The 27,830-nt window shown below is 38.2% G+C and overlaps 1 protein-coding gene across 1 annotated transcript in view; it reads left to right on the top strand.

The window, feature by feature from the left end:
- The first annotated feature begins 10,634 nt into the window (after positions 1–10,634).
- The window catches only part of SLC5A12 (solute carrier family 5 member 12), a 57,190-nt gene continuing 39,994 nt past the window's right edge, over positions 10,635–27,830 (top strand). Inside the window, exons 1-4 of the mRNA XM_049890551.1 lie at positions 10,635–10,982; positions 20,787–20,852; positions 21,935–21,986; positions 22,833–22,900. Coding sequence (XP_049746508.1) covers positions 10,635–10,982; positions 20,787–20,852; positions 21,935–21,986; positions 22,833–22,900 — 534 coding nt within the window. The remainder of the gene's footprint in view (positions 10,983–20,786; positions 20,853–21,934; positions 21,987–22,832; positions 22,901–27,830) is intronic.

Below are 27,830 nucleotides of genomic sequence, written 5' to 3'. Positions count from 1 at the left end.
TTACATGATTACTAGATTATAGGTATCTTGGGGATATGGAGCCCTGGTGGCTCAGTGGTGAAGAGTTCAGCCTACTAACCAAAAGGTTGGCAGTTCAAATCTACCAGCCACTCCTTGAAAATTCCATTGGGCAGTTCTACTCTGTCCTATACGGCCACTGTGAGTTGGAATTGACTAGACAGCAAAGAGTTTTGTCTTTTTTGTTTGTTTGCGAGTATGAACCAGGTTTCATTTACCTTTGCATACTTCCTCAGCGCTTAGCTTTGAAACTTTTATATAGCTTTCATTCAATAAATATTTGTTTTATTAAATTGATTCCAGAATTAATACTTCCTATAGTAAAAAAAAAAAAAAAGAAAGAAAGAAAAGAAAACAACTAACAAGCATTGAGAAACGGTGTGATAGACACTGTGCCAGGCACTGACTTAGAGTATCTTTTTGATGCTCATAGCGACCCTACAAAATATCACTATTTTATGAGAAAAGAAACTGAGGCTCAGAAGGCTAAGTAATCAACCTAAGTTATAGAGTGAATAAATAGCATACAAAAATTTGTCAGTTTCATTTGATGTCTAAGCTCAAGATTCTTTTATTATTCTACCCTGTCTCCATCTGACTGAATTTACCAAGTACCCATGAATAATACTTTTGTAGTTTATAATACATAATTGTACGGGAGCCTCAGAAGAGCCGTATGCGGTAAGTATTATCATCTTAATTTTTTAAGGTAAGGACACTAAGGTTCTATAATCTGTTTTGTTTGTTTTGGTCATGCTGAAGGTTACATTACAGATGAGCAGTAAAATTGGGCTCAAACTCAGTTCTTTTCACTTTAGATTCCAAATTCTTTTCATCTAATATTTTTAAAAATACTGAAAATAGGGAAATATTTCATCCAGTGACATCTGCAGCACTCGTCTCTGTGTCCTAGCGTTATACCCTCTCTAGCCAATATGGACCCTTCTTCCTCAGGAAAACTGTACACATCTCTTTAACTCATACTCATGACAAATTCTTGAAAATTAAAAATGTTTAATTTATTTGGCTTGTGGTATGTTTTCCTATGGTTGTTTTCAAAAAGTGCTCATGATTAAAAATTTCACAATGTATCTTTCTCAATTGCTGATTTTCACTGCTAACCCATGCTTTTACATTAGAAAAACCTCAGCTATCTCAGGCATCTCACATACCTCAAACAAAATCCAATAATTTGAATCGACATTTGGCAGGGACAAGGAGGTAAGCCTAGAACACATATTATAATCTCATTCACATATGCATTCCCATACATAGGTATATTTAAAAACCAGTGGAAATTAGATTCTCAGAGCCCTGGTGACACAGTGGTTAAGGCGTTGGCTATTAACCAAAAGATCGGTGCTTTGAACCCACCAGGTACTCTGCAGGAGAAAGATGTGGCAGCCTGCATATGTAAACATTTACAGCTTTGAAACCGTATGGGGGCAGTTCTACTCTGTCCCATAGGGTCGCTATGAGTAGGGATTGACTTGACTGCAGTGGGCTTTTTTTTTTTTTTTTTATGTTTCCCTTATGGAGTCACCAATATTGTGAATGTTTCACCATAAATCTGTCTTCCTAACCCTCTGGAATTTTAAAATATGGTGCACTGAAAGATCATTTGCAAATGTGCTTCACTGCACATTTTTCTCCAAGCTTTAGTTGTCATGCTTTTCCATTGAGATTTTTGCTTCATGGTCTGAGTGAAATAATACCAATTTGGGAAAGCATAAAACATTTGCAAAGGAGAACATACTGCTGCTTTTCTGGAATGTAAACATGACAAGAAGTCTCTTAGGAAATACAAGGACTGAAAATACCTAGAGCATCACAAAACAGATACAGTACTGCCTGACAGATTTCAGCTGAGCCAGAATTTTTAGCACATTTAAAGGAATATTTGCACTCCAAGGTACAAAGAGCTCGTTTAAAAGAAAAAAAGGGGGAGGAGAGGGAGAAAGAAAAAGAAGGAACTGGAGAAAGAGAGAAAGAAACAAGAAATATAAAAAGCCACACAACAAGACACTAAATCAGTGCAATGAGATGGGGAGGATTTCCATAATCTAGACTTCAGAGATACAGAATAGCACAAAGACCAAGGGAGGTCTGAATCAGAAGTCTGATTTTTTCCCCCTATGTTTGGGAAGGAAATATTTACAGGTGATAACATGGTGGTTGTTGTTATTGTTAGGTTCCTGTCTTAGGCTGGTGCTGTAGGCTCAGTTCTCTAGAGAAACAAAACCAGTAAAGCGTATAAATATATATATTTAGAGAGATTTATATCAAGGAAATGGCTCACATGGTTGTAGATGTTGGAACGTTCCAAGTCTGTGATTCACATAGTGCAGTGGCTGGCGAACCCAAGATTGGCAGGTCAGAGAGCAGGGCTGTTGCTCACAGGCTGCGAAGATTGATGAACCCCAAGATCGGCAGGCAAGACTGCAGGTAAGCTGCTAGCTCTAGTCCCAAGAGCCAGAGGTCTGATGAACAGAAACTAGCTGCAGGATCCAGTGCAAGCAAAAAGCCACAAGCCTTGCCAGAATGCTGCTTATATTCCATGTAGCCCACATGGCCAAGGAAACTTCCTTTCAACTGACTGGCTACTCACAGCAGATCCCATCGCGGAGGTGCTTTTGACCCAAGCCATGGTGTTTTCAATCACCTCATATGCAAGTGAAAGCTGGACAGTGAATAAGGAAGACTGAAGAAAAATTGATGCCTTTGAATTATGGTGATGGTGAAGAATACTGAATGTATCATAGACTGCCAGAATAACAAACAAATCTGTCTTGGGAGAAGTACAGCCAGAAAGCTCCTTAGAAGGGTGATGAGACTTCATCTCAAGTACTTTGGACATGTTGTCAGGTGAGACCAGTCCCTGGAGAAGGTCATCATGCTTGGTAAAGTAGAGGGTTAGCAAAAAAGAGGAAGACCCTCAACTAGATGGATTGACACAGTGGCTGCAACAATGGTCTCAAGCGTAGCAATGATTGTGAGGATGGCACAGGACTGAGCAGCGTTCCGTTCTGTTGTAGATAGCATCACTATGAGTCAGAACTAACTCCCTGGTACCTAACAACAACAGTGCAAAGAGCATAGATTTTGAAGTCAACCACTGGTTTTAGATTTGATTCTAAAACCACCACTTAGCAGCTGTTTGATGCCGACCTTGGACAAAACACTTCACTTCTATAAGCATCATTTCTCTTTTCGTTTGTAAAATGAGGCTTTTGATACCAATTTTCAGAGATTTTTGTAGCTGTTTTATGTAAGGATCAAAATAAGATGTGACATGAAATTGTCTGACACACAGTAGGTTTGTTTACCCTTTGGAGGCCTGATAAAAAGTCCTAATTTAATGCCTATGAGTCTGAGCCAAGCAAGAAATCCTTTCTCTTAATGTTTATTTAGCAAAATCAAGCCCATAATGGATAATTTTTGTGGTTTTCCTCTTTGCTGCTCTATAAGGTGGGGCAAGGTTGGGGGTGTTGTTTGCGATCTAAGAGATAATTACTGAAGGACCTTGCTCCTCGTGCTCAGTTGCTTCCCCAACATGTGTCTTTCCTTTAAATGTTCTACTTGCTTACTCTAGACTTGTGTTGCCATTAGTCCATTTTAATATTAAGTTGTGCTCTCTGCTGGCCCTTATAAGTGGACTCTGAAATTTGCCTTCTAAAAGTTTGAGTCAACATCTGGTTTCACATTTGTAAAGTGTATGTGAAAAGAATGAATAAACTCATTTTATTAACTACTATCACATTTAGCTACAATGAATTCTGGGAAGCTGATAGTACCGAATAGAAATTTTAGTTTTTGTTTACATAGGAAAAATGTGTTTGGGATAGCTATTTCAGTCTTTAAAAAAAGCTTGGAAAAATATTTTTTAGCTTTTTTTTTTTTAAGGGGGGATTTGTTCCTCTTAGCCAGATAAAACAACAGAAACAAACAAAAAACGGTGGCTAATCTTAGATTGTAAAGATGGAAGGAACATCTAGAATTCCACTGATTTTGTTCAACCTGTAGAATGTCATCTATGGGACAGGAACTTCTAGGTACCGAGGATATATCAGAGAACAAAACAGACAAAATCCTTTAGGGAGCTTATATTCTGATAGAGAGTGGCTAACCAAAAAAGTATATGGTATATGAGTAGGAAATACACTCTATGGAGAAAAAAATAGAGAAGCGAGATTTGGAGTGCGGTGGTTTGCAGTTTGGTGACATTCCAGCAATTGTTTGAAAAGGAGATCTAGTTTCCTACATTAGTCTAACCATCTAATGATTAATAAGATCTACTGTAGTTTTTGCAATTGTGGTCGTTAAGTACCAGAGAAATTAGGTAACATATTCAAGATCACGAGATGACATAGTGAGAGAGGGCTGAGAAAACAGACTTGTTCTCTTATTGAAGGTAAAGAGCATTTCCCACTTTGTCACACTACGCCTTGATGAAGGCATGTGCAGGAATTTCAAGTGTTACCTCCTGGGTACCTCATATCCTTCAGCCTTTTAAGATTATTCTTCTGGTTAATATTCAAATGGAAGAGACAGAGAAAAGAAGGAAGGGAGGCGGGAAGGTGGAGCAAAGAAGAAGGAATGAAAAAAACAAAAGAAAGAAGAAGTTTAATCTTCTGAATATGGCAGAATAGGATACGAAGTGGTTTTTGCCTCCTCCACCTCAAAAATAATAAAAATTCTCTGGACACCTTTCTCCAGTTGCTGCTTCTGCTGCATTCTTGTCTATCTCCTCTCTGTGTCTTACCTCCTCTAATATCGCCTCTCTCCATTTTGATCCCAAAGTGGGACATGACATTCTTTCTCTTCAATTTAATGCGAAAGCACCAATACAACACCAGGGATGTAGTAGGTTTTCCCTAAAGGCTGGGGGTAAATAAGGAAATTATACCTCAGCACAAGACAACAGAAATTTAATATTAATTATCCCTACTGTTAAAATCTTTTTGTTATTCCTTACAATGGGAAGTTCTCACTGGCTTTAAGAAATATTCCTACCACCAGAGCCAGGTTCTTGTGCCATTTCCTTCTTTTTCCCTCCTATGCCAATTCTCCCAAACCATTCCCATGACAAAAGAAAAAAAAAAAAAAAAACCTGCTTATTTTGCAGAGTTCTGTGGCCTTCCCCTTGTTCTCCTTCAACCTACCTTTTGTACATATATTCATAAGGGAGAAAGAGCCAATCAAGAAGTCCCTATTATGGGCCATGCATTCTGCAGCTCAAAGCAGGAACAGAAGCTCTGGATTTGCAGTCTTTTCTCTTTCATGATAAGATTTTTGGCCATGGTCCCTTCCCTATCAGTCTCTGTAAACTTAAGCAAGTATTATGTAGAATTATTTTCTTCAGCATAGAAGTCATTCAGTTCCCCTTCGAAGGCAAAAATGGCTACAGTCGCTTTGCAGTTTGAAAAAAAAAAAAAAAAACGATAATTCCTGTTCAATTACAGCTTAGTAGCATCAAATTTGCCTCCTAGGGATTTTTTTTTTTTTTTTTAGGGATTTGTGTGAGGTGTATGCTAATTGGGATGAGAATTCTAAGGCAATGAAAACTTTCACTACCTCATTTAAGCAGTTTACTCACAATGTGGGGAGTTCTTTGAACCACCTTTGAATATGTGCATTGAATTTTTTTTCAAAAATCCTCACTTAAAGAATATTAGAATAAATTAATGTTTCTGAAGCACAGTTATGATCTTGCCACTACCATGTTTAAAACCAAAACAAAACAGCTTAACATCCACTTTATCCTACCGCTACTCCACTGGCTTTTAGAATAGTTGAAAGAAGAGGGTAATCTGATGAAATTGAGCTCTTAAAATGGCAGAGGCCCACGTATCTGTATTTTCTTCCCTTCCATCCCAGGCCAAACTAAACATGATATCTAGTATTCTTTGCAACATTCCAACAATGGTGTCTTCAGGAGCCCTGTTTGTCTAGTTTTTTTTATCCTTTCCTTTCATTGGTAGTGTTCAATTTTTTTCCTCTTTCCCCTTAAGATTTCCCTCATGCAAAGTTCAGAAGCTATTTTACACTAACAAACAAACCTGTTGCCATTGATTCAAGTCTGACTCATGACGAAGCCATGTGTTACAGAATAGAAGGTAGAACTGCTCCATGGGGTATTCTTGGCTGTAACATTGAGGACAGAAGATCACCAGCCTTTTCTTCAGCATGACTGCTGGGTGGGTTTGAATTGCCAACCTTTTAGGTCAGTAGTCAAGGGAAAACTGTTTGTACCATCCAGGGACACTATAACGCAAAAACCCAGTGCCGTCGAATCGATTCCGACTCATAGCGACCCTATAGGTTTTTTTTTTTTATAGTAGAGCCTATTAATGATGACAATTACAAACATAACTATTAGGTGAATGGATAATTGGATAATAGGACAGTGGTGGGGGGTATTGTGTATGGCCAAACCAAACCAAACCCACTGCTATTGAGTTGATTCTGACTCATAGTGATCTTATAGAACAGAGTAGAACTGCCCCATAGAGTTTCAAAGGAGTGCCTGGTGGATTCGAACTGCTGACCTTTTGGTCAGCAGCCATAGCTGTTAACCACTACACCACCAGGGTTTCCTGTGTGTATGGCAAGTGATGGTATTTACATTCCAACAGGGTTCAGAGCCTTAAACTAAAGGAATAAAGACCAAATGGTGACATTTGAGACATCTGCAAGAGCATGAGAGAAATACTGAGTTTCTTCAGATCTCAGAGGCCCATTGCCCCCTCCCCATATTAATATTTCTGAAATGGGAATGTGCATTTTAATTGCTGTACCCATTGAATACTGATTTTTTTCCCCTAAAAAAAAATTAATAAATTGATGCTATGCCTTATAATCAGCATGAACCAGGCTTGAAACATGTCTTAATGGAAAAGAGAAAGAAAATTTGAGGACATTGAATGCCACCAAGGGAGGAAAGGGTAAAGAATTGGAAAACTAACTGAAAATCTATTAATAAATTGATACTGTGCCTTATAATCAGTGAAATGTTGAAACCAAGGAATACTTCACAATGAGAAGCATAAAGTTTCTTCACATCCCAGACATTGACCATTCTGTTTCCCCATTGCTTTGAAATCCTAGACTAATGGAAGCCATGCAGTTTATACTGTTTCTAGAGGAAGGTTATTCAAAAGCAGCAGTATTCATGGACTCTTCACCTATAAGCTTCTGGCATTCAACCTTGGGACATTATTGTTATAATAATGTTTTGTACAATACTCACCCTACTTGTACAAGTTGTTTACATGACCTTTGAATTGAACATTAGTGCTTAGGGGGGTGTTAGTATTAAAATATGAAGCTGTCAAGTCTCGAAAAGTCAAAAAGATTTTTGCTGAGACCATTACAAAAAAACCTGTTATATAGTTAGAATACCTCATGATAAAAATAATTAAAAGCCAAGGTTGAGTAAAAATATTAAACACCTAGTTTTCCATTAACACTCTTCATATCAACTCTGCAAAATTAAAAGAGAAATTTAAACAACAGGACACAGATAGTGCCTGACAGAGTCTTTGCATATTTATCTGTAACCGAAAGTATATTTCACCCATCAGAGATTCCTCTGGCCTAATTAAAAATCCATACAGTTAAGTAGGGAGTGAAGTCAGTATCCAGACTAAACAAATTAGCAAAGATTTATTCAGTTGTATAGATGTTAAAAGCAAAATTAGAGTTTCATCTGTTTGACTGGAAATGGTTGTGGCTTTGGACATTATGCGTAATTTTTGTTTTCCTTTTTTTGCATTTTGTGGTTATTTCCTAAATTTTCTATAAGAGCTGCAATTTGTTAAGCACTATGGGCCATGAGGGAATCCTGGTGGTGCAGTGGTTAAATGCTACGGCTGCTAACCAAAAGGTGGACAGTTCAAATCCACCAGGCGCTCCTTGGAAACTCTCTAGGGCTGTTCTACTCTGTCCTGTAGGGTCCCTATAAGTCAGAATTGACTTGATGGCAACAGGTTTTTTTTTGGCTTATGGGCCATGCCTTGTGGCTCTGTCTTCAAGGAGGTGGGCAGCTACAATACCTGACCCACTCCTACAGACACACACATAAAGATTCCTTAAAAATAGGTGGTAATAATTAGAGTACAAAGTGAGTAGAAAGTGAGTACCACAGGAGGCTGCTTTCTATGTGAGTTGGGGAGGTTGAGGAGGTGAGTCAGGGAAGGATCCCCAAAGCAGAGGAGACTTGAACTAGATATTACAGAATGGGAAAGTTTTGCAGAGGTAGAGGTGGGCAAGATATCTGAAGAGAATGGGAAAACAACAAAATTGAGAGATTTCTCCCCAAAGGCTATTTGGAAGTATTTCAGAACAATCAACAGAGAATCTGATGAGAGCAGAAAAAGGAATCTATACTTAGATTTCACCTTCTTTCTCTCATTTGTCCTGGTCTTAACTCTAACTTCATGTGTGAGTACAAGTGTAGTAAACTGGTCAAAAAGAAGGAGAGAAGAAGATAAAGTTGAGGGCTATGCGTTAATTACTGGTCAACCCATTTTCTGAGGCCTAAAGTCAAATGGGGGCAGGCAGTGATGTTTCAGTGGTAGAATTCTCACCTTCCATGTGAGAGACCCACATTCTATTCCTGGTCAATGTGCCTAAATGTGCAGCTATTTCATCTGTCAGCAGAGGCTTCTATGCTGCTATGATGCTGAACGGCAGGGTTTCCAGACTAAGATGGACCAAGAAGAAAGACTTGGCAACCTACTTTAGAAAATCAGCCAGGAAAAACCCTATAAATTGCAATGGTGTGGTCCATGACTGATCTTGGGGATGGTACAGCACCAGGCAGCATTTCGTTCCTTTGTTCATGGGGTCACCATGAGTTGGGGACCACCATAAGTCGGGAGCCACCATGAGTTGGGAACTGACCCAACAGCAGCTAATAACAACAACAGAGTCAAGAGAGAAACAGCTATTACATTCAGGAGTGCCCCCTGTAAGCATAAATAATTGTCAATTAGGTAAGTATTATTAACTTTCATTTTATAGCTCAGGAAAAAGAGGCTCAGGAAGTTTGAAACACCTAAATAATCATAATAAGCCTTTAAGTTCTTGTTATCCCTGTGTTCCAGATGAATGTCAGAAAGGTTAAATGATTTGTTAAAGATTATCACAGCTCACTCTTGGTTTTGAGCAAGTCAGGTTTTGAGCAAAGGTCTTCTGATACCTAGTTCTTCACTCCTTTCCTACCACACCCACTGCCTCAGGCAATTGCAGATAGGCACCTTCAACCCTCCTTTATTCAAAAGAAAGGCATCTCTGAGGTTGTGTTTGCATTTTGCAGACTCTATTTCACTGATTAAAAGTCCTGAGCTGCAGCCATCTAAGATAAATCTATCTCATCCTGTCCAGAGCAAAGGAGAATGAAGAAAACCAAAGACACAAGGAAAATTTAGTCCAAAGAACTAATGGATCACATGAACCACAGCCTCCACAAGCCTGAGTCCAGAAGAACTAGATGGTGCCCAACGACCACCATCAACAGCTCTGACAAGGATCATAATAAAGGATCCAGGACAGAGTGGGAGAAAAATGTAGGATAAAATTCAAACTCACAAAAAATACCAGACTTACTGGTCTGACAGAGACTGGAGGAACCCCTGAGACTAGGGCCTTAGACACCCTTCTAACTCAGAACCGAAAATGCTTCTGAAGTTCACTTTTCATCCAAAGATTAAGTAGGCCTATAAAACAAAGAGTGGAACCCTGGTGCAGTGGTTTAAGTGTTTGAATGCTAATTAAAAGATTGGCAGTTCGAATCCACCAGCCGCTCCTTGGAAAAAGTATGGAGCAATTCTACTCTGTCCTATAGGGTTGCTATGAGTTGGGATTGACTCGATGGCAACGTTATAAAACAATAACACACACATGAGGAATGTACTCCTTAGATCATTCAAGACCAAATGGGCAACACTTACCCAAAATCAAAGATGAGAAAGCAGGAAGGGACAGGCAAACTGGGCAAATGGAAATGAAGAACCCGGGATGGAAAGGGGGGAAGTAATGACACATTGCAAGGATTGCAACCAATGTCATAAACAGTTTGTGTATAAATGTTTGAATAAGAAAGTAATTTGCTTTGTAAACTTTCATCTAAAGCACAATAAAATAAAAGTGCTGATCTGGTCAAATTGTATCACTTCCCTGTTTCTCAGTAATGTTTAACCTAAAGTTAAAAAAAAGAAGGAAAAAAAAAAAAGCTTTGGAGATAAAAGAGCATATCTGTCAAGTCCATTCCACCCCCGGTAGTTATTAATTTCAGAACACATCTGAATTCCTTCTCTGTGGCATGTGCTTCGGCAGAGGAAGAGACAGCTCTTGGCCAGGGTCAGATTTCAAGATTTCTTCTGTTGGTATCAATACCACAACCAGATTCTTCTTTGCAGTCAACTTTTAAGATCTTCCTTGATTATAACTTGGTGTCTGAAGATAAAGACAAGTGCTACTGGTCATCATTTTCTTCAGGAATTCATAGAGTATTCCCTCTCAGCAAAGTATCTGCTTTACTGAACTTTGTTTTTAGAGACATCTTCTCCGGAATATCTGGTTGAAATTAACTGTCTGGTGCCATACTTCTCAACATGGAGGGTCCACAGGTGAAGAACTTTGCAGTTTGGGATTATGTTGTATTTGCAGCCCTCTTTGTCATTTCCTCTGGAATTGGAGTGTTCTTTGCCATCAAAGAGAGGAAAAAGGGAACTTCCAGGGAGTTCTTGGTGGGGGGAAGGCAACTGAGCTTTGGCCCTGTGGCCTTGTCTCTTACAGCCAGCTTCATGTCAGCAGTCACTGTGCTGGGGACCCCTTCCGAGGTTTATCGCTTTGGGGCATCCTTCGTGATCTTCTTCATTGCATATACTTTTGTCATCATCCTCACATCAGAGCTCTTCTTGCCTGTGTTCTACAGATCTGGAATCACCAGCACTTACGAGGTAAAAGAATTGTTTTCTTCTGTTTGGGGAGGAGTTGCTGTTTTCTTTCCACTTGAACTTTTTTTTCTGTTATCGTTTTTATTTCTAATAATACATTTCATCATTATGACAATACCCGGTAGTTGAAGAACACTCACTAATTTTTAGGGCAATTATACAACGTGGAAAAGGCATTAAAAAATTATTAGAAAAAAGCTTAAGCTTTGGCTATAGAAACACCTGTTTCCCCATTTGTGGAATGCAAATAGTGGTATTATTCCCACTGGCTGTTTCAGTGATTAAATGAGAACCTGTATGTAAAGAACTAATGAATTGCCTAATCTGCGGGAGGTTCTCCAGTAAAGAGAGCTGATGTTGTTATTTTAATTATTATTAGCATTACTATTCTGAAAATGGAGCAGAAATGTGCTATAACCATTGTCATTTTCCAGCTGAGAAAACTGAGCTACAGATAAGTCACTTTGTTAAGATTACATAATGAACAAAGTCTACTGAGAACCCATTTTGTCTGTATCACTATTTAGTATAGTAGACAGTAAAGCAGAGCACTTTAATATATATTATTATTAGATTCTAATTTTTAATGGGGAAATGGTAATATTTGGATAGCTAAATAATATAAACATGGGAATTATTTTGATGAGAGGAAAATGATGCAGTGGTATTTTGACCTTGCAATAATTCTTAATAAAAACATCGTCTTCAAAATGGAACTAGCTCATCCAATATTTAAGTGTGCTCATAAATTGGTTTCTGTGAAAAAGGTGTTTATTTTTCTCATGCGACATCACCCTTACTAAGTCACAGGAGGAGGCTCATTAAGAACCTATATGTTTAAAAATTTTATACGCTAATCAGTACTAAGGATTACTCTAAGCGTCAACCGCCTTTCAACAAATGTGTACTTTCTAGATGATCTTAAAGCTTACGATTCCATGGAAGCTCAGATCCCAAATGTCCAACACCAAACCCTTCCATTGACAGAAAAAGGAGGTAATCAGGTTTAAGTCATACAACAGTTACTAATGAAATCAGCAGGAATATAGTTTCATGAGAAATTGACTTAATTTATGCTTCTGTTTAAAATATATACATATCCCCATTGCTTATTAATGCTCCTGAAAGTATAAATACTTTCTAGGTTTTTGCATTCATCTATAAAGTATGACTCTCAAAGATATTGCTGAGTTTTTGTTGTTGTTGTTGGAACCATACACATTGTCATGAGGAATAACAATCCTTGATTTTTAAGCCAGTGAGTTTTGGAGTGGGTGTTATGCCACACTACTTAACTGCTTTGGATGCCTTGATACGCAGTAGGATCCCAAGACTGAAGGTATGCCGTCAGTGTCACTTTATCACTGCTTTGTGCCATGTCAAAGCATAGGGAATTGTTCCCATCCTCAAATTATAAATTAGGCTCAGCTCATTTGCAATATCATGCATTCTCATTATCTCTACTTGGACAGTTTTATAATTAGTCTTACCATGTTATCGCCACTTCAGTTATGGTTATTTTCTTCTTTTTCATACTATACACTAATAAATTCAGTCTGTTATTTTCCCTTAATCTTAGTTTATAGTTTTGTGTCTACCTATACTTCTGCTCTCTCACTTTTCTCGGGCTTCTTGAACTACTTATTTTTCCAAGAGTTTCATTATAATAATGTACAGGCTACTGTTTTGCTTTCCTGATATGGGAAAGAGTGTGGCTGGTTCAGGTTTTGGGGCTTTGAAAATAATCTAACAGAATGATGGTGAATGTTACCTTTGGTATTTTTAAAAGTAGGCATGAAGCATGCAACTTTTCTGTTGCGCTTCCATTTTTATTTTTGCCTGGAATAATAGCTAAAGTTAATGCCTATCCCCCACATGTCTGTCAGTTTGTCCTATTGTGGGGGCTTTTGTGTTGCTGTGATGCTGAAAGCTAGGCCACCAGTATTCAGATACCAGCAGGGTCACCCATGGAGGACAGGTTTCAATTGAGCTTCCAGATTAAGACATGCTAGGAAGAGGGACCCTTCAGTCTACGTCTGAAAAGAATTTGCTGGTGAAAACCTTATGAATAGCAGTGAAGCACTGTCTGATATTGTGCCATAAGATGAGCACCCCCAGATTGGAAGGTACTCAAAAGATGACTGGTGAAGAGCTGCCTCCTCAAAGTAGAGTCGACCTTAATGGTGTGGACGGAGTCAAGATTTCGGGACCTCCATTTGCTGATGTGGCATGGCTCAAAATGAAAAGAAACAGCTGCAAACATCTGTTAATAATCACAACCTGGGATATATGAAGTATGAATCTAGGAAAATTGGAAATCATCAAAAATGAAATGGAATGCCTAAAGGTGGATATCCTAGGCATTAGTGAGCTGAAATGGACTGGTATTGGCCATTTGAATCAGACAATCATATGGTCTACTATGCCGAGAATGACAACTTGAAGAGGAATGGTGTTGCATTTATTATCAAAAAGAACATTTCAAGATCTATCCTGAAGTACAATGCTGTCAGTGATAGGGTAACATCCATATGCCTACAAAGAGGACAAGTTAAAATGCCTATTATTCAAATTTAAGCACCAACCCCTAAGGCCAAAGATGAAGAAATTGAAGATTTTTACCAACTTCTGCAGTCTGAAATTGATCAAACATACAATCAGGGTGCATTGATAATTACTGGTTATTGGAATGCCAAAGCTGGAAGCAAAGAAGAAGGATTGGTAGTTGGAGAATACGGCCTTGGTAACAGAAAAGATGCCAGAGGTTGTATGATAGAATTTTGCAAGACCAGTGACTTCTTCATTGCAAATGTCTTTTTTCACCAACGTAAATGGCAACTATACACATGGACCTCACCAGTGGAAATACACAGGAATCAAATCAACTACATCTGTGGGAAGAGATGATGGAAAAGCTCAAAATCATCAGTCAGAACAAAGCCAGGGAAGGATTGTGGAATATACCATCAATTGCTCATATGCAAGTTCAGGTTGAAACTGAAGAAAACTAGAACAAGTTGATGAGAACCAAAGTACAGCCTTGAGTATATCCCACCTGAATTTAGAGACCATGTCAAGAATAGATCTGACGTGCTGAACACTAAGGACCTAAGATCAGACGAGTTGTGGAATGACATCAAGGACATCATACATGAAGACAGCAAGAGATCATTAAAAAGACAGGAAAGAACGAAAAAATCAAAATGGATGTCAGAAGAGACTCTGAAATTTGCTCTTGAACGTCAAGCAGCTAAACAAAAGGAAAAAATGATTAAGTAAAAGAATTGAATAGAAGATTTCAAAGGGCAGCTCTAGAAGACAACATAATGTATTATAATGATGTGCAAAGAGCTGGAAATAGAAAACCAAAAGGGAATAACACACTCAGCATTTCTCAAGCTGAAAGAGCTGAAGAAAAAAATCAAGCCTCAAGTTGCAAGAGTGAAGGATTCTATGGGGAAAATATTAAATGACGCAGAAAGCATCAAAAGAAGATGGAAGAAATACACAGAGACATTATATCAAAAAGAATTGGTCAACATTCAACCATCTTAAGGGTATCATATGATCAGGAACAAATGGTGCTGAAGGAAGAAGTCCAAGCTGCACTGAAGGCACTGGTGAAAAACAAGGCTCCAGGAAATGATAGAATATCAATTGATGAGATGTTTCAACAAATGTTTACAGCACTGGAAGTGCTCACTCATCTATGCCAAGAAATTTGGAAGACAGCTACCCGGCCAACTGACTGGAAGAGATCCATATTTATGCCCTATTCCCAAGAAAGGTGATCCAATCGAAAGTGGAAATTATCGAACAATATCATTAATGTCACAATCAAGCAATATTTTGCTGAAGATCATTCAAAAGCAGCTGCAACAGTATATCAACAGGGAACTGCCAGAAATTCAGGCCAGATTCAGAAAAGGACATGGAACCAGGGATATAATTTTTGACGTCAGATGGATCCTGGCTGAAAGCAGAAAATATCAGAAGGATCTTTATGTGTGGTTTATTAACTATGCAAACATATTCCACTGTGTGGATCATAACAAATTATTGATAACATTATTGTGAATGATGGGAATTCCAGAATTGCATCAAAGATGTAGTGAAACCCATGTGCAATTGTGCATTACAGATTAGTAAATAAACACAATTAAGCCCTGTGTACCTTGCTTACTGGAAATTCCAAAACACTTATTTGTGCTCATGAGGAACCTGTACACAGACCAAGAGGCAGTCATTCAAGCAGAACAAGGGGACAATGCCTGGTTTAAAGTCAGGAAATGTGTGCATCAGGGTTGTATCCTTTCACCATACCTATTCAATCTGTATGCTGAGCAAAATAATCCCAGAAGATGGACTATGTGAAGAAGAATGGGGCATCAGGATTGGAAGAGGACTCATTAACAACCTGAGTTATGCAGATGACACAATCTTGCTTGCTGAAAGTGAAGAGGACTTGAAGCACTTACTGATGAAGATCAAAGACCACAACCTTCAGTATTTATTGCACCTCAACATAATGAAAGCAAAAATCCTCATAACTGGACCAATAAGCAACATCATGATAAATGGAGAAATGATTGAAATTGTCAAGGATTTCATGTTACTTGGATCCACAATCAACACCCATGGAAGCAGTAGTGAAGAAATCAAAAGACCCATTGCATTGGGGCAAATCTGCTGCAAAAGACCTCTTTAAAGTTTTGAAAAGCAGAGATGTCACCTTGAAGACTAATGTGCACATGACCCAAGCCATGGTATTTTCAATCACATCATATGCATGTGAAAACTGGAAGATGAATAAAGAAGACTGAAGAATTGACACCTTTTAATTGTGGTGTTGGTGAAGAATATTGAATATATCATGGACTGCCAAAAGAACAAACAAATCTGTCTCGGAAGAAGTACAACCAGAATGCTCTTTAGAAGCAAGGATGGCAAGACTGTGTCTTACATACGTCATGCTTGGTAAAGTACAGGGTCAGTGGAAAAGAGGAAGACCCTCAATGAGATGGATTGACACAGTGGCTGCAACAATGGGCTCAAGCATAACATTGACTGTGAGTATAGTACAGGGTTGGGCAGTGTTTCATTCTGTAGTACATAGGGTCACTATGAGTTGGAACTGACTCAATGACACCTAACAACAACAATAGCTAATATAGGCACCAAAGATGAACACTGGAATTCATTCTTTCCAATCTAGAATTACGTAGTTGGTATAGTGTCTTTTCACAGGTGAGAAATCAGAGGCTAAGGTCAAACAATGAAATGGTGCCAAAGTTCAAAGTAGAATTCAAGGAGTTTGATTTGTGGCCCGTTTTTTTTTCCAAACACCTTGTCCTTAATGTTGTTGTTATTAGACGCCCTTGAATCAGTTTTGACTCATAGTGACCCCATGTGACAGAATAGAATAGCCCCACAGAGTTTCTAAACTGTAATCTTTACAAGAACAGATCACCAGGTCTTTCTTCGGCACAGCTGCTCGGTGAGTTCCAACTGCTAACCTTTCAGTTAGCAGCCAAAGGCTTAACCATTTCATTACCATGACTCCGTTGTTCTCAATACTGTACTATTTCTCTAAAACAAGAACAACGAAAAAGCCCCTTGCTTTCTTATGGATTCTGACTCATGGTAACCTCATGTGTGACAGAGTAGAACGGCACCATAGGGTTTTCTTGGCTGTAATCTTTACGGAAGCAGATCTCCAGGCCTTTCTCCTGTGAAGCCACTGGGTGGGTTTAAACCACCAACCTTTAGGTTAGCAGCCTATCACAACTTGCCTGCGCCACCTGGGGACCTATTATCGCCCTAGATGAATTGATTGAATTTACTGGGCCTAAATTAAGAAGTAAAAACTATTGACTTTTTCCAGAGTCCTGTAGCAATCCCTTCATTGCTTTTCCATTTTTCAGGAACAGTTGCCCCTTTGCTTTCCCAGCTCCATGTACCACTCAACCCCAGGGCCAGTACTGCTTACTTTGTTTTTCGTTTTGGCAATTCTCCACCCTGGTGCCAGTTTTTATATCACTTCCCTATTGCTTTGTAACACACCACTCTAAAATAAATTTCTTAAAGCAACAATTTTATTTTCTTACAATTATGTGGATTAAAAATATGGTGTGGGCTCAGCTGAGCTCAGTAAGACAGTAAGGTTCTTCTGCTGGTCTCACTTGGAGTTATCTAGTGACTCATTGGTCTAGGGGTCCTCATATGAGGCAGCTTGTTCATGTTATATTTGTTCTCATCCTCCAGTAGGCTATCCTGTGTTCTTTATGTTATAGGAAAAGAGTTCCTACCCTCAGGAAGACACATCTCACTACACAAGCATTTTTCAAGTCTTTATTTGTATTATATTTGCTATAAATATTACTACCTTAAGTTGGGTTCCCCTAGAAGCAGATCCTGAGATAGTTTTGAATGAAAATCATTTTGGGGGGCAAGCGATTCCAGTAGGCACTGGTAGGTGAGTGGCAAAGCAAGCCATGGAAGGAAAGGAAGCCAATGAAAAGTGCATTTTCAAGCATTTTACTACTGTGAACAACTGGAGTTCAATTCCACTGGGGAACTCTGGGAGACAGTATAAAGCATGTTTCAAGGTTGTCCTCCCAGAGAGGCCTAGTAGTCGGGGTATTTTTGGTCCATCTCCATTTAGTCATTGGCTAAAGGCCAATGATAACACAGCACATGACATCTGGCTTGCTCTGTGCAAAACCCTCAAGGAGATAATCACAGGTACATTAAGATGCCTTCAACATGTACAGGAACAGTAAGTGCTGATAAGCTATGACTACTTAGTCAAAAGTGACTACCACATACAGTGACTACTACAATCACTAACATCTCACTATATTCCAGACCTGATGCTTGGTATAATCATACGTGATGCCATTTTATCTTTGTAAGAATCCATTTTAGAAAGAGGAAAATCAAAGCTTAGTGGAGTAAATATATTTCCAAGGGCATGGGATATGAACTTAAGTTGTCCTCATTACATAAGTTTTACATTGTTTTCTACCCTGTGATACCTGGAATTTGTGAGTCCTCACTGAATTCTGTACTTCTGAACACTTTCTTAAACCTCGTGCCCTAAGTCATGCTCCCACAGGGCTATAACCTGGCTTCAGTCTACTGCATATATTATATGAAGAAAGAGGGTCTGAAAATAAAGTGGCTCTTTACATGGAGGAGATGGGGAAAAGGTTGTGCAGGGTGAGCTGGGAAATGTGGATTAGTGTAAAATGAATCACAGTTCTGCCAAGAGAAGTTCCTTGTAGGGTTTCAAAGAAGTACCCATCTTAAGCCATGGAGAAACACTTACACGCAGTTTCTAGGAAAAGGACAAATCAGTACTTAATCTCTAATTTAATAAAAATGATTTTTCTCTAATTCAGACAGGAAACATTTACCACTAACAAAAAGACTATTAGAAATCAAACTTTCAAGTCATTTGCTACTTTTTACAGGGCAAACTTTGGTTCATCCAAAATATACTTATCATGCACTGGAAAATGCATTCTAGTGTCATCTAAATTACTGAAGAAAACCTTTCCTGACCTCTGACTGTAAGTCAGATCTTGTTGTTTAGTATGTTCACTGTTCCCTGAAGCTCTTCTTCCTAGTACCATCACAATTGTGACTTTATTTTTATTACTATAAACATTTATTAATGTTGGCCTGCTTTACTCTGTAATGTTCTCTAGGGTATAGACTATATCATATTTGCTTATCATATATCAGATTGCAATATGTAACGCAGGTAATAAATATTTATGGAATAAATAAATATTTGCTGAATAAAGAAAATGAAAGAGAAAGATAAAAATGAAGAGAATACTGTTTACATGTTTCAGAGAAGGTAAGTATGATAGACTGAAAGATGCCTCTTTCCCCACCAAGGGTATCTACATCCTAAACTCTGGAGCCTGAGAATGCTAACTTAGGTGGCAAAAAAAAAGGACTTTGCAGCTGTGGCTAGGTTAAGTCTTCTGAGAAGGGGCGATTAACCTTGATTATTCAGGTAAGCCCTAAATATAGTTACATGTATCAGAAGAGGGAGGTGAAAGGAGACGGCAATGCGACCAGAAAAGCAGAGATTGGAGTGACGAAGCCAGAAGCCAAGAAATGCTGGCAGCCACCAGAAACTGGAAGCGGCAAGAAACAGATTGTTCTCTTGAACTTCCAGAGAGACTGTGGCCCTGCCACTACCTTAGTTTCTACCCAGTGAAACTGATTTTGAATGTCTCACTTCGGAACTGTGAGAGGATAAATTTCTGTTGTTTTAAGTCATCAAGTTGGTGGTAATTTGTTATAGTAGCCATAGGAAATGAATACAGTAATATATACAAATCCAACACAAAATACAAGAAAGCAGACCTGAGAGTATATGAATGAGGTTTAATGTAAGTGCCAAAGAGCTCAGAGGAGAAAGAATTACTAGGGATTTTCACAGGATTGGTAATTGGGCCATCCTTTAGAGATTACTAGGAATTTTTTAAATTTTGGGCTCTCTGAGATTGAAAAGTCTATCTGAACAAAGAAAAGATTTGAAAAGTACAAAACATGTTGGTTGAACACTAACAGTAATTTTTGTTTGGAGGATAAATTATCTGAGGGTGGTTATTGTTGTTGTTAGTTGCCATCAGGTTGACTCCAATTCACGGTGATCTTACGTATAACAGAATGAAATGTTGCCCTTCCATCTTTGTGATAGTTGGCATGTTTGCCTCTTTACGTACTATATTGGACAGTGTTCTGTTGTGATCCATAAGGTTTTCATTGGGGAAATTTCTAAAATAGATCACCAGGCCTTTCTTCTTAGTCTGTGTTAGTCTGGAAGCTCTGCTGAAACCTGTTCACCATGGATGACCCTGCTGGTATTTGAAATACTCGTGGTATAACTTCTAGCATCATAGCAACATGCAAGCTACCACAGGACCACAAACTGACAGACAGGGTAGTGGTGTGATTTAAGCTAGGAAAGTACATGTCAGACAAAAGAGGATTTAGAATATCAAGCCAAGAAATGTGCACTTCGTTTTGCTGACAACAGAGAATCGTTAAAGATGTTGAGCAAAAGATTGACATGATCCGAGCTCTGCTGTAGGAAAATCAGTGCGGCAGATGTGTGGATGAGGAATGGAGTGGGCAAGGGTTGGAATTAGAAATAAAACTAAGGAGCGACTGCAGTAATTCAGGAAAGAGGAAATGAAGGTCTGAGGTGAAATTAGGGCAATGGGGATATAAAGAAAACAATGGTTTCAGTGTGTCCAGTGGGAAGACCCTGGGCAGAAAATTTGAAGCCCTAGGTTTTTATTCAAGCAACCCGTTTATCTTCTCTGACCGTCATGAGAAGCTTGAATAAGAATTGTACTTTAATAAACCTTTGGCTTTTAACAATCCATGATTTTTTTTTTTTTTTAATTCTACTGCTTCCACTGCTAAAACCAAAAAAAAAAAAAATCAAACCAGGTGCCATTGAGTCAAGCCCAATTCACAGCAACCCCACGTGTTGTAGAATGGAACTGCTCCATAGGGTTTTCAAGGCTGCGACCTTTCAGAAGCATGTTGCCAGGACTTTCTACTAATGCGCCTCTGGGTAGGTTTGAATTGCCAAGCTTTTGGTTAGTAGTCGAATACTTAACTATTTGCACTAGCCAGTGACTCCCTTCTAAGGATATAGAGCATAAGATCACATTATAAGTCCAAAGCACTAACCTCAGAGGAATACCAAGAAAAAGAGGACTTTCTTAGTATCTCTTATCTAAAGCTCACTGACTCTTTCCATGTTCTCTCTAGTACTTGCAACTACGATTCAACAAACCAGTTCGCTATGCAGCAACAGTCATCTACATCTTGCAGACGGTAAGGGGGGAGGGCTCCTGCAGATGTGGAAAGGGTGAGGTTACAGGATACAGGTTTTCTTTTCTCTATTTTTTTTGAGGGGGTCAATATTCCTTTGAACTCAATTAAATGGAGCTACTTTCTTCCAAGGTTAGCACTTTCAAGATATGGGATTACACTGAGAATAATAACCTGCAAATGTATACCACACTCTATCATAAGCCATAAAAATAATTCTTAAAATATGTTTTAAACTCTTGTTTGATGTATACAGTCTGCTTGGAGATGGAATGATCTGGTAACTGTTTGTTTTGTCTTTGTGGTCAACCAGATATACCGATTTTACTGAAAACCATCTTAAGATAATATGTCCAAGCCTGTACTCCCATTTCTTTCTTATGGGCTCCTTTCCTACCTCCCAGGTTCAGGGTGTTTTCTTGCTTCCCCAAGCTTACCTGTGGGACACCATTGGTGTGTTTCCCACTAATCACCAAGTGTTTTCTGCTAGAAGATAACCTTCATCTCTATTCTCGTTCAAAACTCCCACTCACTGACTGACTGATTTAGGTGAGGGAGCAGAGGAAAGCAATGCTCCTTGACCTGCCCACAGACACTTGCCAGTTAAAACCCTCACATCTCTACCTAACTGGTGAGATTCATTTACAATAAAATGGGAACTGAACCCATTACCATTAGTGTAGATGTTGCAATTCTGGGAGTTTGTACTACTTGGTAAATCTCATAAAGTCAGCAGAGGTCCCATTGAAGCATACATTTATGGGAGGAGTGGGGAAAGAGGCTGAATCAAACACTTAAATTGAAGCTTATTTTTGTATCCTTTAGAAATATACCAAATCTAACCATAAAGTCCCAAAACTGACAGCAGTCTTAAATATCTAATCCTCTTTGCCCAAAAAAGTTTACATTTCCTCTACAAACTAGTTATGGTGGTCAACAACTTCAGAATTAGAGTAGATGTGAATGAAATGTTTGGCAAACGAGCTGAAGGAAATGCAACTCTAAAGTCAATAAAGAACTTTCTAGAACTTTCCCTTCCATGTCACCCTTCTAACTGTTCACATTTTTTTCCATTTCTCCCACAGATTCTTTACACAGGAGTGGTGGTGTATGCTCCCGCCCTGGCACTCAATCAAGGTGAGTGTATACACCCCTTTGGGCATATTCCACCATTTTCATGCCAGAATTCTTGCCTTGGAGAAATATACACAAAATGGATCACTGGGGAGACCTTTTCATGGTTAAGTGCTCTAAATTTTTTTATCTACATTAAGCTCTGAAAATTGATTGAGCACTGAAAACAGCACAAACAATGTTACTTGATTTTCCCTCTATGTGGTTTTAAAGCCTTATTTGATGATTTTTATTTGTTTTTTAATCACTGAAATGACGACATTTTAGTATTGTACCTGCATAACCCAAATTAGAATATATAGTTCTTTCTCAGTGATTTCATGGAGATAATCTGAGTACAAGACTGAACTATGTTTGTAACAATTATTTTTAAGATTTATAGTTGACCCTTTCAAGAGAATACAATCCTAGAAACAAGAAGGAAAAGGGAAAGTATTGACAATAAATAAATTTACATTGATAAACATAACATAGAAACATTGATCTTCAATAAAACTGGGCTATGTGCTTGAATTGAGAAATGTTAATTCATGGAAGACCTTTACATAGTTTCAAAATACTGGGACTAACTGCTAAAATGGGAACAATTAGAACTAAGACTAGAATCTCAGTAGGAGAATTTGGTTTTCAACATTATGAATTTTATGGGCTGGTTTGGGGTCCGATAATGTTCTGAAATAATCTTTATGAGAGGCGAGAACATTAAAGAGGGGTAGAAACTCTAATTTTATTTCCTGTTTCCCCACAGAAAACTCTGACAAAAAAAAAAATTATAACTTTCCCCCTATAAAGTTTGCTCTTTTACTTTCCCAGAGAAGCTCATTATAACATATTTTTCTCCTTTCATAGTGACTGGGTTTAATCTCTGGGGCTCTGTGTTTGCGACAGGAATTGTTTGCACATTCTACTGTACCCTGGTATGTATCTAGCCATGAAAAAGTACTTAGCAAGTCTGCAACAACAGGGCACCTAATGATAGCAGAGATTGCTATTTCAAAATTAAATAAGAGGCATGTTGGTTTGTCTCTCAGAGTTTCCTAAGGAAGGTGTTGCTGTTTTATTTAAAATTATTTTTATTTTTATTATCAACCATTAATAGAATTTGGGATCAGAGATCACTTAAGGATGGCATGGCTAAGAAAGAAGAAATTAATGAAAGAAATATCTTCTTTATCAGAGAATAAGTGACCTTATGAGATTTCTGAATAAAAAAAAGAAAAGTTGCTCATTAATGGTGGTTATAAATCATAGGTAGCACTTATACTTCACTGTCTACTGGTTAAGAAATACAAGGTTGTATATATGTGCAAGGATGGCTGCTATTTTATAAACATGAGAATTCCACAGCTTATTTTTTCTGTAATTTATGGATAATCCTAGATTACATTGAATATTTTGCTTTATACATGCTCAGTTTTCAACCAATGAAGCTGGGTCATACTGGCAACATATTTATGTAATTGCTACAATCAGTTTAGTTCAAAATTCATTGAGCACCTGTTATTTGCTAGGCCCTGAAACTGGAATATTTATTCTTCTGAGTCATGGACACCATGTGGGGCTATAAGTAACACGTTAAGTATGTGATGATGCTTCTCAGATGATTAGACTCTCTTTCCTCATCCACAGAGAAAAATACAGCAATTAATACATCATGTAGCATACCATCCATGTATTTTAGCATTGTGTGTATATCATATACTCTTTTAAACATATAGTATACAATTAAAATATCCTGATTTATCTTTTTTGCACTTGCACATTCACTATTTCTTTGCACAGCAGTTTTATCTTCATTATTTTCCCCACTTCATTCTCATTCCACAATTCTCGTGCAGGAACACGCCTCCTCCCACATAGCTTAAAAAATAGCTCCTGCTTCTTCCACCTCTGGCAAAGTATGACTGATAGTTGCCCCAAAGTACCTGCCCATAAAAGATCAACTAGATCCTAGATATAACAACTTTTTGATGCATTACTGGGCTTTCAAAAGATGCTGTAGATCTCCAAGGAAGCCTTCCCCCAAAATAAAGTAATAAAATAATATACATAGCAAAATACTTTTTAAAAATATGAATTATTAAGGCTGATATTTGGAAAGAATGAGTGGTAAGTAGACAGAAAGGATGAGGTTGTCCTGAAGACAGGTATTAATAGTAGAACTATTACTGGAATATTAAACCTTGGCCAGTGGCAATGCACAGAAACTGAGCCTTGAACTTCCACATTAAGTTGGGATGACTGAGAGGAGCTAAAGTTCAAACAGGGAAAAAGATGCAAACTCTCTTTGATGAAGAACCCAACACAGGACTATAAGATTCCTCTAAACTAAAATACAGTAATGATATCATAATAAATGCTCAGTAGACATGTGAAATAACAAGCCACCATAAAGATCAGCAAAATAGCAAACAAGATACTCAGAAAGTTAAGAATATATATTGGACCCACAAGATTTATATGTTGAAGTTATAAGATACAGGATAAAGTATATATATGTGTATGTATGTTGTTGTTAGGTGCCATCGAGTTGGTTCTAACTCCTAGCGCTCCTGTGTACAACTGAACAAAACACTGCTCGGTCCTGTGCCATCCTCATGATTGTTGTTATGTTTGAACCCATTTTTGCAGCCACTGTGTCAATCTATCTTGTTGAGGCTCTTCCTCTTTTTCACTGTCGCCCTACCTTACCAAGCATGATGTCCTTCTACAGGGACTGGTCCCTCCTGATAACATGACTGAAGTACTTGAGATGAAGTCTCGCCATCCTCACTTCTAAGGAGCACTCTGAGTGTACTTCTTCCAAGACAGACTTATTGATTCTTCTGGCACTCCATGGTATATTCAATATTCTTCACCAACACTGTAATTCAAAGGCATCAATTCTTCTTCAGTCTTCCTTATTCATTGTCCAGCTTTTGCATGCCTATGAGGCAATTGAAAATATCATGGCTTGGGTCAGGTGCACCTTAGACCTCAAAGTGACATCTTTGCTTTTCAGCACTTTAAAGAGTTTTTTTTTTTTGCAGCAGATTTGCCCAGTGCAACATGCCCTTTGATTTCTTGACTGCTGCTTCTGTGGACATTGATTGTGGATCCAACTAAAACGAAACCCTTGACAACTTCAATCTGTTCTCCATTTATCATGATGTTGCTTATTGGTCCAGTTGTGAGGATTTTGTTTTTTTAATGTTGAGGTGTAATACATAATGAAGGCTATAGTCTTTGATCTTCATCAGCTAGTGCTTCAAGTCCTCTTTGTTTTAAGCAAGCAAGTTTGTGTCACTTGCATATCACAGGTTTTTAATGAGTCTTCCACTAATCCTAATACCAGATTCTTCATCATATAGTCCAGGTTCTCAGATTATTTGTTCAGCATACAAATTGAATAAGTAGGGTGAAAGGATGCAACCCTGATGCACACCTATCTTGACTTTAAACAACACAGTATCCCGCTTGTTCTTTTGAAACAACTGCCTTTTGGTCTATGTACAGGTCCCGCACAAGTACAATTAAGTATTCTGGAATTCCCATTCTTCACAATCTTATTCATAATTTTTGTGATCCACATAGCCGAATGCCTTTGCATAGTCAATAAAACACAAGAATATCTTTCTGGTATTCTCTTTCAGCCAAGATCCATCTGCCATCACTATGATATCCCTCATTCCATATCCTCTTCTGAATTCTGCTTGAATTTCTGGCAGTTCCCTGTCGAAGTACTGCTACAACCATCGAATTTTCTTCAGCAAAATTTTACTTGCATAAGATATTAATGATATTGTTCGATAATTCGTGCACTCTATTAGAATCCCTTTCTTTGAAATGGGCACAAATATGGATCTCTTCCAGTCGATTGGTCAGGTAGTTGTCTTCCAAATTTCTTTGTATAGGCAAGCGAGTACTTCCGGTGCTATATCCATTTGTTGAAACATCTCGGTGGGTGTTTCATCAATCCCTGGAACCTTGTTTTTTGCCAGTGCCTTGAGTGCAGCTTGGACTTCTTCCTTCAGTACCATTGGTTCTTGATCATATACTATCTCTTGAAATGGCTGAAAGTCAACCAGTTTTTTTTTTTTTTTTTGGTATACTGACTCTGTGCATTCCTTCCATCTTCTTTTGATGCTTCCTGAGTCTTTCAATATTTTGGCTATAGAATCCTTCCAAATTGCAACTTGAGGTTTGAATTTTTCTTCAGTTCTTTCTGGTTGAGAAATGCTAAGCATGTTTTGCCCTTTTGATTTTCTAACTCCAAGTCTTTGCACATTGCATTATAATGCTTTACTTTGTCTTCTTGAGTCACCCTTTGAAATCTTCTGTTCAGCTCTTTTACTTCATCATTTCCACCTTTTGCTTTAGCTACTCTCCATTCAAGAGCAAGTTTCAGAGTCTCTTCTGGCATCCATTTTGGTCTTTTCCTTCTTTCTTGTCTTTTTAATGTATGATGTCCTTGATGTCATCCCACAACTCAACTTGTCTGGCCTTTAGTCATTAGTGTTCAGTGAGTCAAATCTATTCTTGAGATGGTCTCCAAATTCAGGAGGGATATACTTAGTCTTATTTTGGTTCTTATAGACTTGTTTTAATTTTCTTCAGCTTTAACTTAAACTCGCATATAAGCAATTGATGGTCTGTCTGTTCTTCAGTCGATCCCTGGCCTTGTTCTGGCTGGTGATATTAAGCTTTTCCATCATTTCTTTCCACAGATGGAGTCAACTTTATTTCTGTGTATCCTATCTGGCAAGGTCCGTGTGTACCGTTGCTATTTATGTTGTTGAAAAAAGTATTTGCAATGAAGAAGTTGTTGGTTGATCTCGTAAAATTCTACCATGAGATCTCCAGCATTGTTTCTATCACCAAGGCCATATTTTTCAACTACAGAAGCTTCTTCTTTGTTTCCAACTTTCACATTCCAATCACCAGGAATTATCAATGCATCTTGATTTCGTGTTTGATCAATTTCAGACTGCAGAAGTTGGTTAAAAAAAAAAAAACTTCGGTTTCTTCTTCTTTGGCCTTTGTGGTTGGTTTGTAAATTTGAATAATAGTCATATTAACTGTTCTTCCTTGTAGGCATATAGATGTTATCCTATCATTGACAGTGTTGTACTTCAGGATAGATCTTGGAATGTTCTTTTTGACAATGCACGTGATGCTGTTCCTTTTTAATTTGTCATTCCTGGCATAGTAGATCATATGATTGCCCAATTCAAAATGGCCAATAGCAGTCCATTTCAGCTCACTAAACCTGTGATAGCTTCCTTGGTGGTATAGTGTGGTATAGTGGTTATGAGCACAGCTGCTAACCAAAAGGTCCGCAGTTTGAACCCACCAGCCACTCTTTGGAAACCCTATGGGGCAGTTCTACTTTGTCCTATAGGGTCGCTATGAGTTAGAATTGACTCAACGGCAACAGGTTTTTTTTTTGTTGTTGTTGTTGTTTAATGACTAAGATATAAATCTTTATGCATTCCCTTTCATTTTTGATGATTTCCAATTTTCCTAGATTCATACTTCATACATTCCATTGTTCCAATTATTAATAGATGTTTGCAGCTATTTCTTCTCATTTTGATTCCTGCCACATCAACAAATGAAGGTCCGGAAAGCTTGACTCCACCCACGTCATTACGGTCGACTCTACTTTGAAGAGGCAGCTTTCCCCAGTAATATTTTGAGTGCCTTTCAATCTGAGGGGCTTATCTTCCAGCACTATGTCAGACAATGTTCTGCTGCTATTTATAAGGTTTTCACTGACCAATTTTTTCAGAAGTAGACCACCAGGTGCTTATTCCTAATTTATCCTAGTCTGGAAGTTTAGCTGAATTCTGTCCAGCAAGTGTGACC

This window comes from Elephas maximus, chromosome 7 (assembly GCF_024166365.1).
Source record: "Elephas maximus indicus isolate mEleMax1 chromosome 7, mEleMax1 primary haplotype, whole genome shotgun sequence".
Taxonomy (NCBI): domain Eukaryota; kingdom Metazoa; phylum Chordata; class Mammalia; order Proboscidea; family Elephantidae; genus Elephas; species Elephas maximus.
The sequence above is the reverse complement of the archived record's forward strand: the minus strand, read 5'-3'. Positions and strand labels throughout refer to the sequence as shown.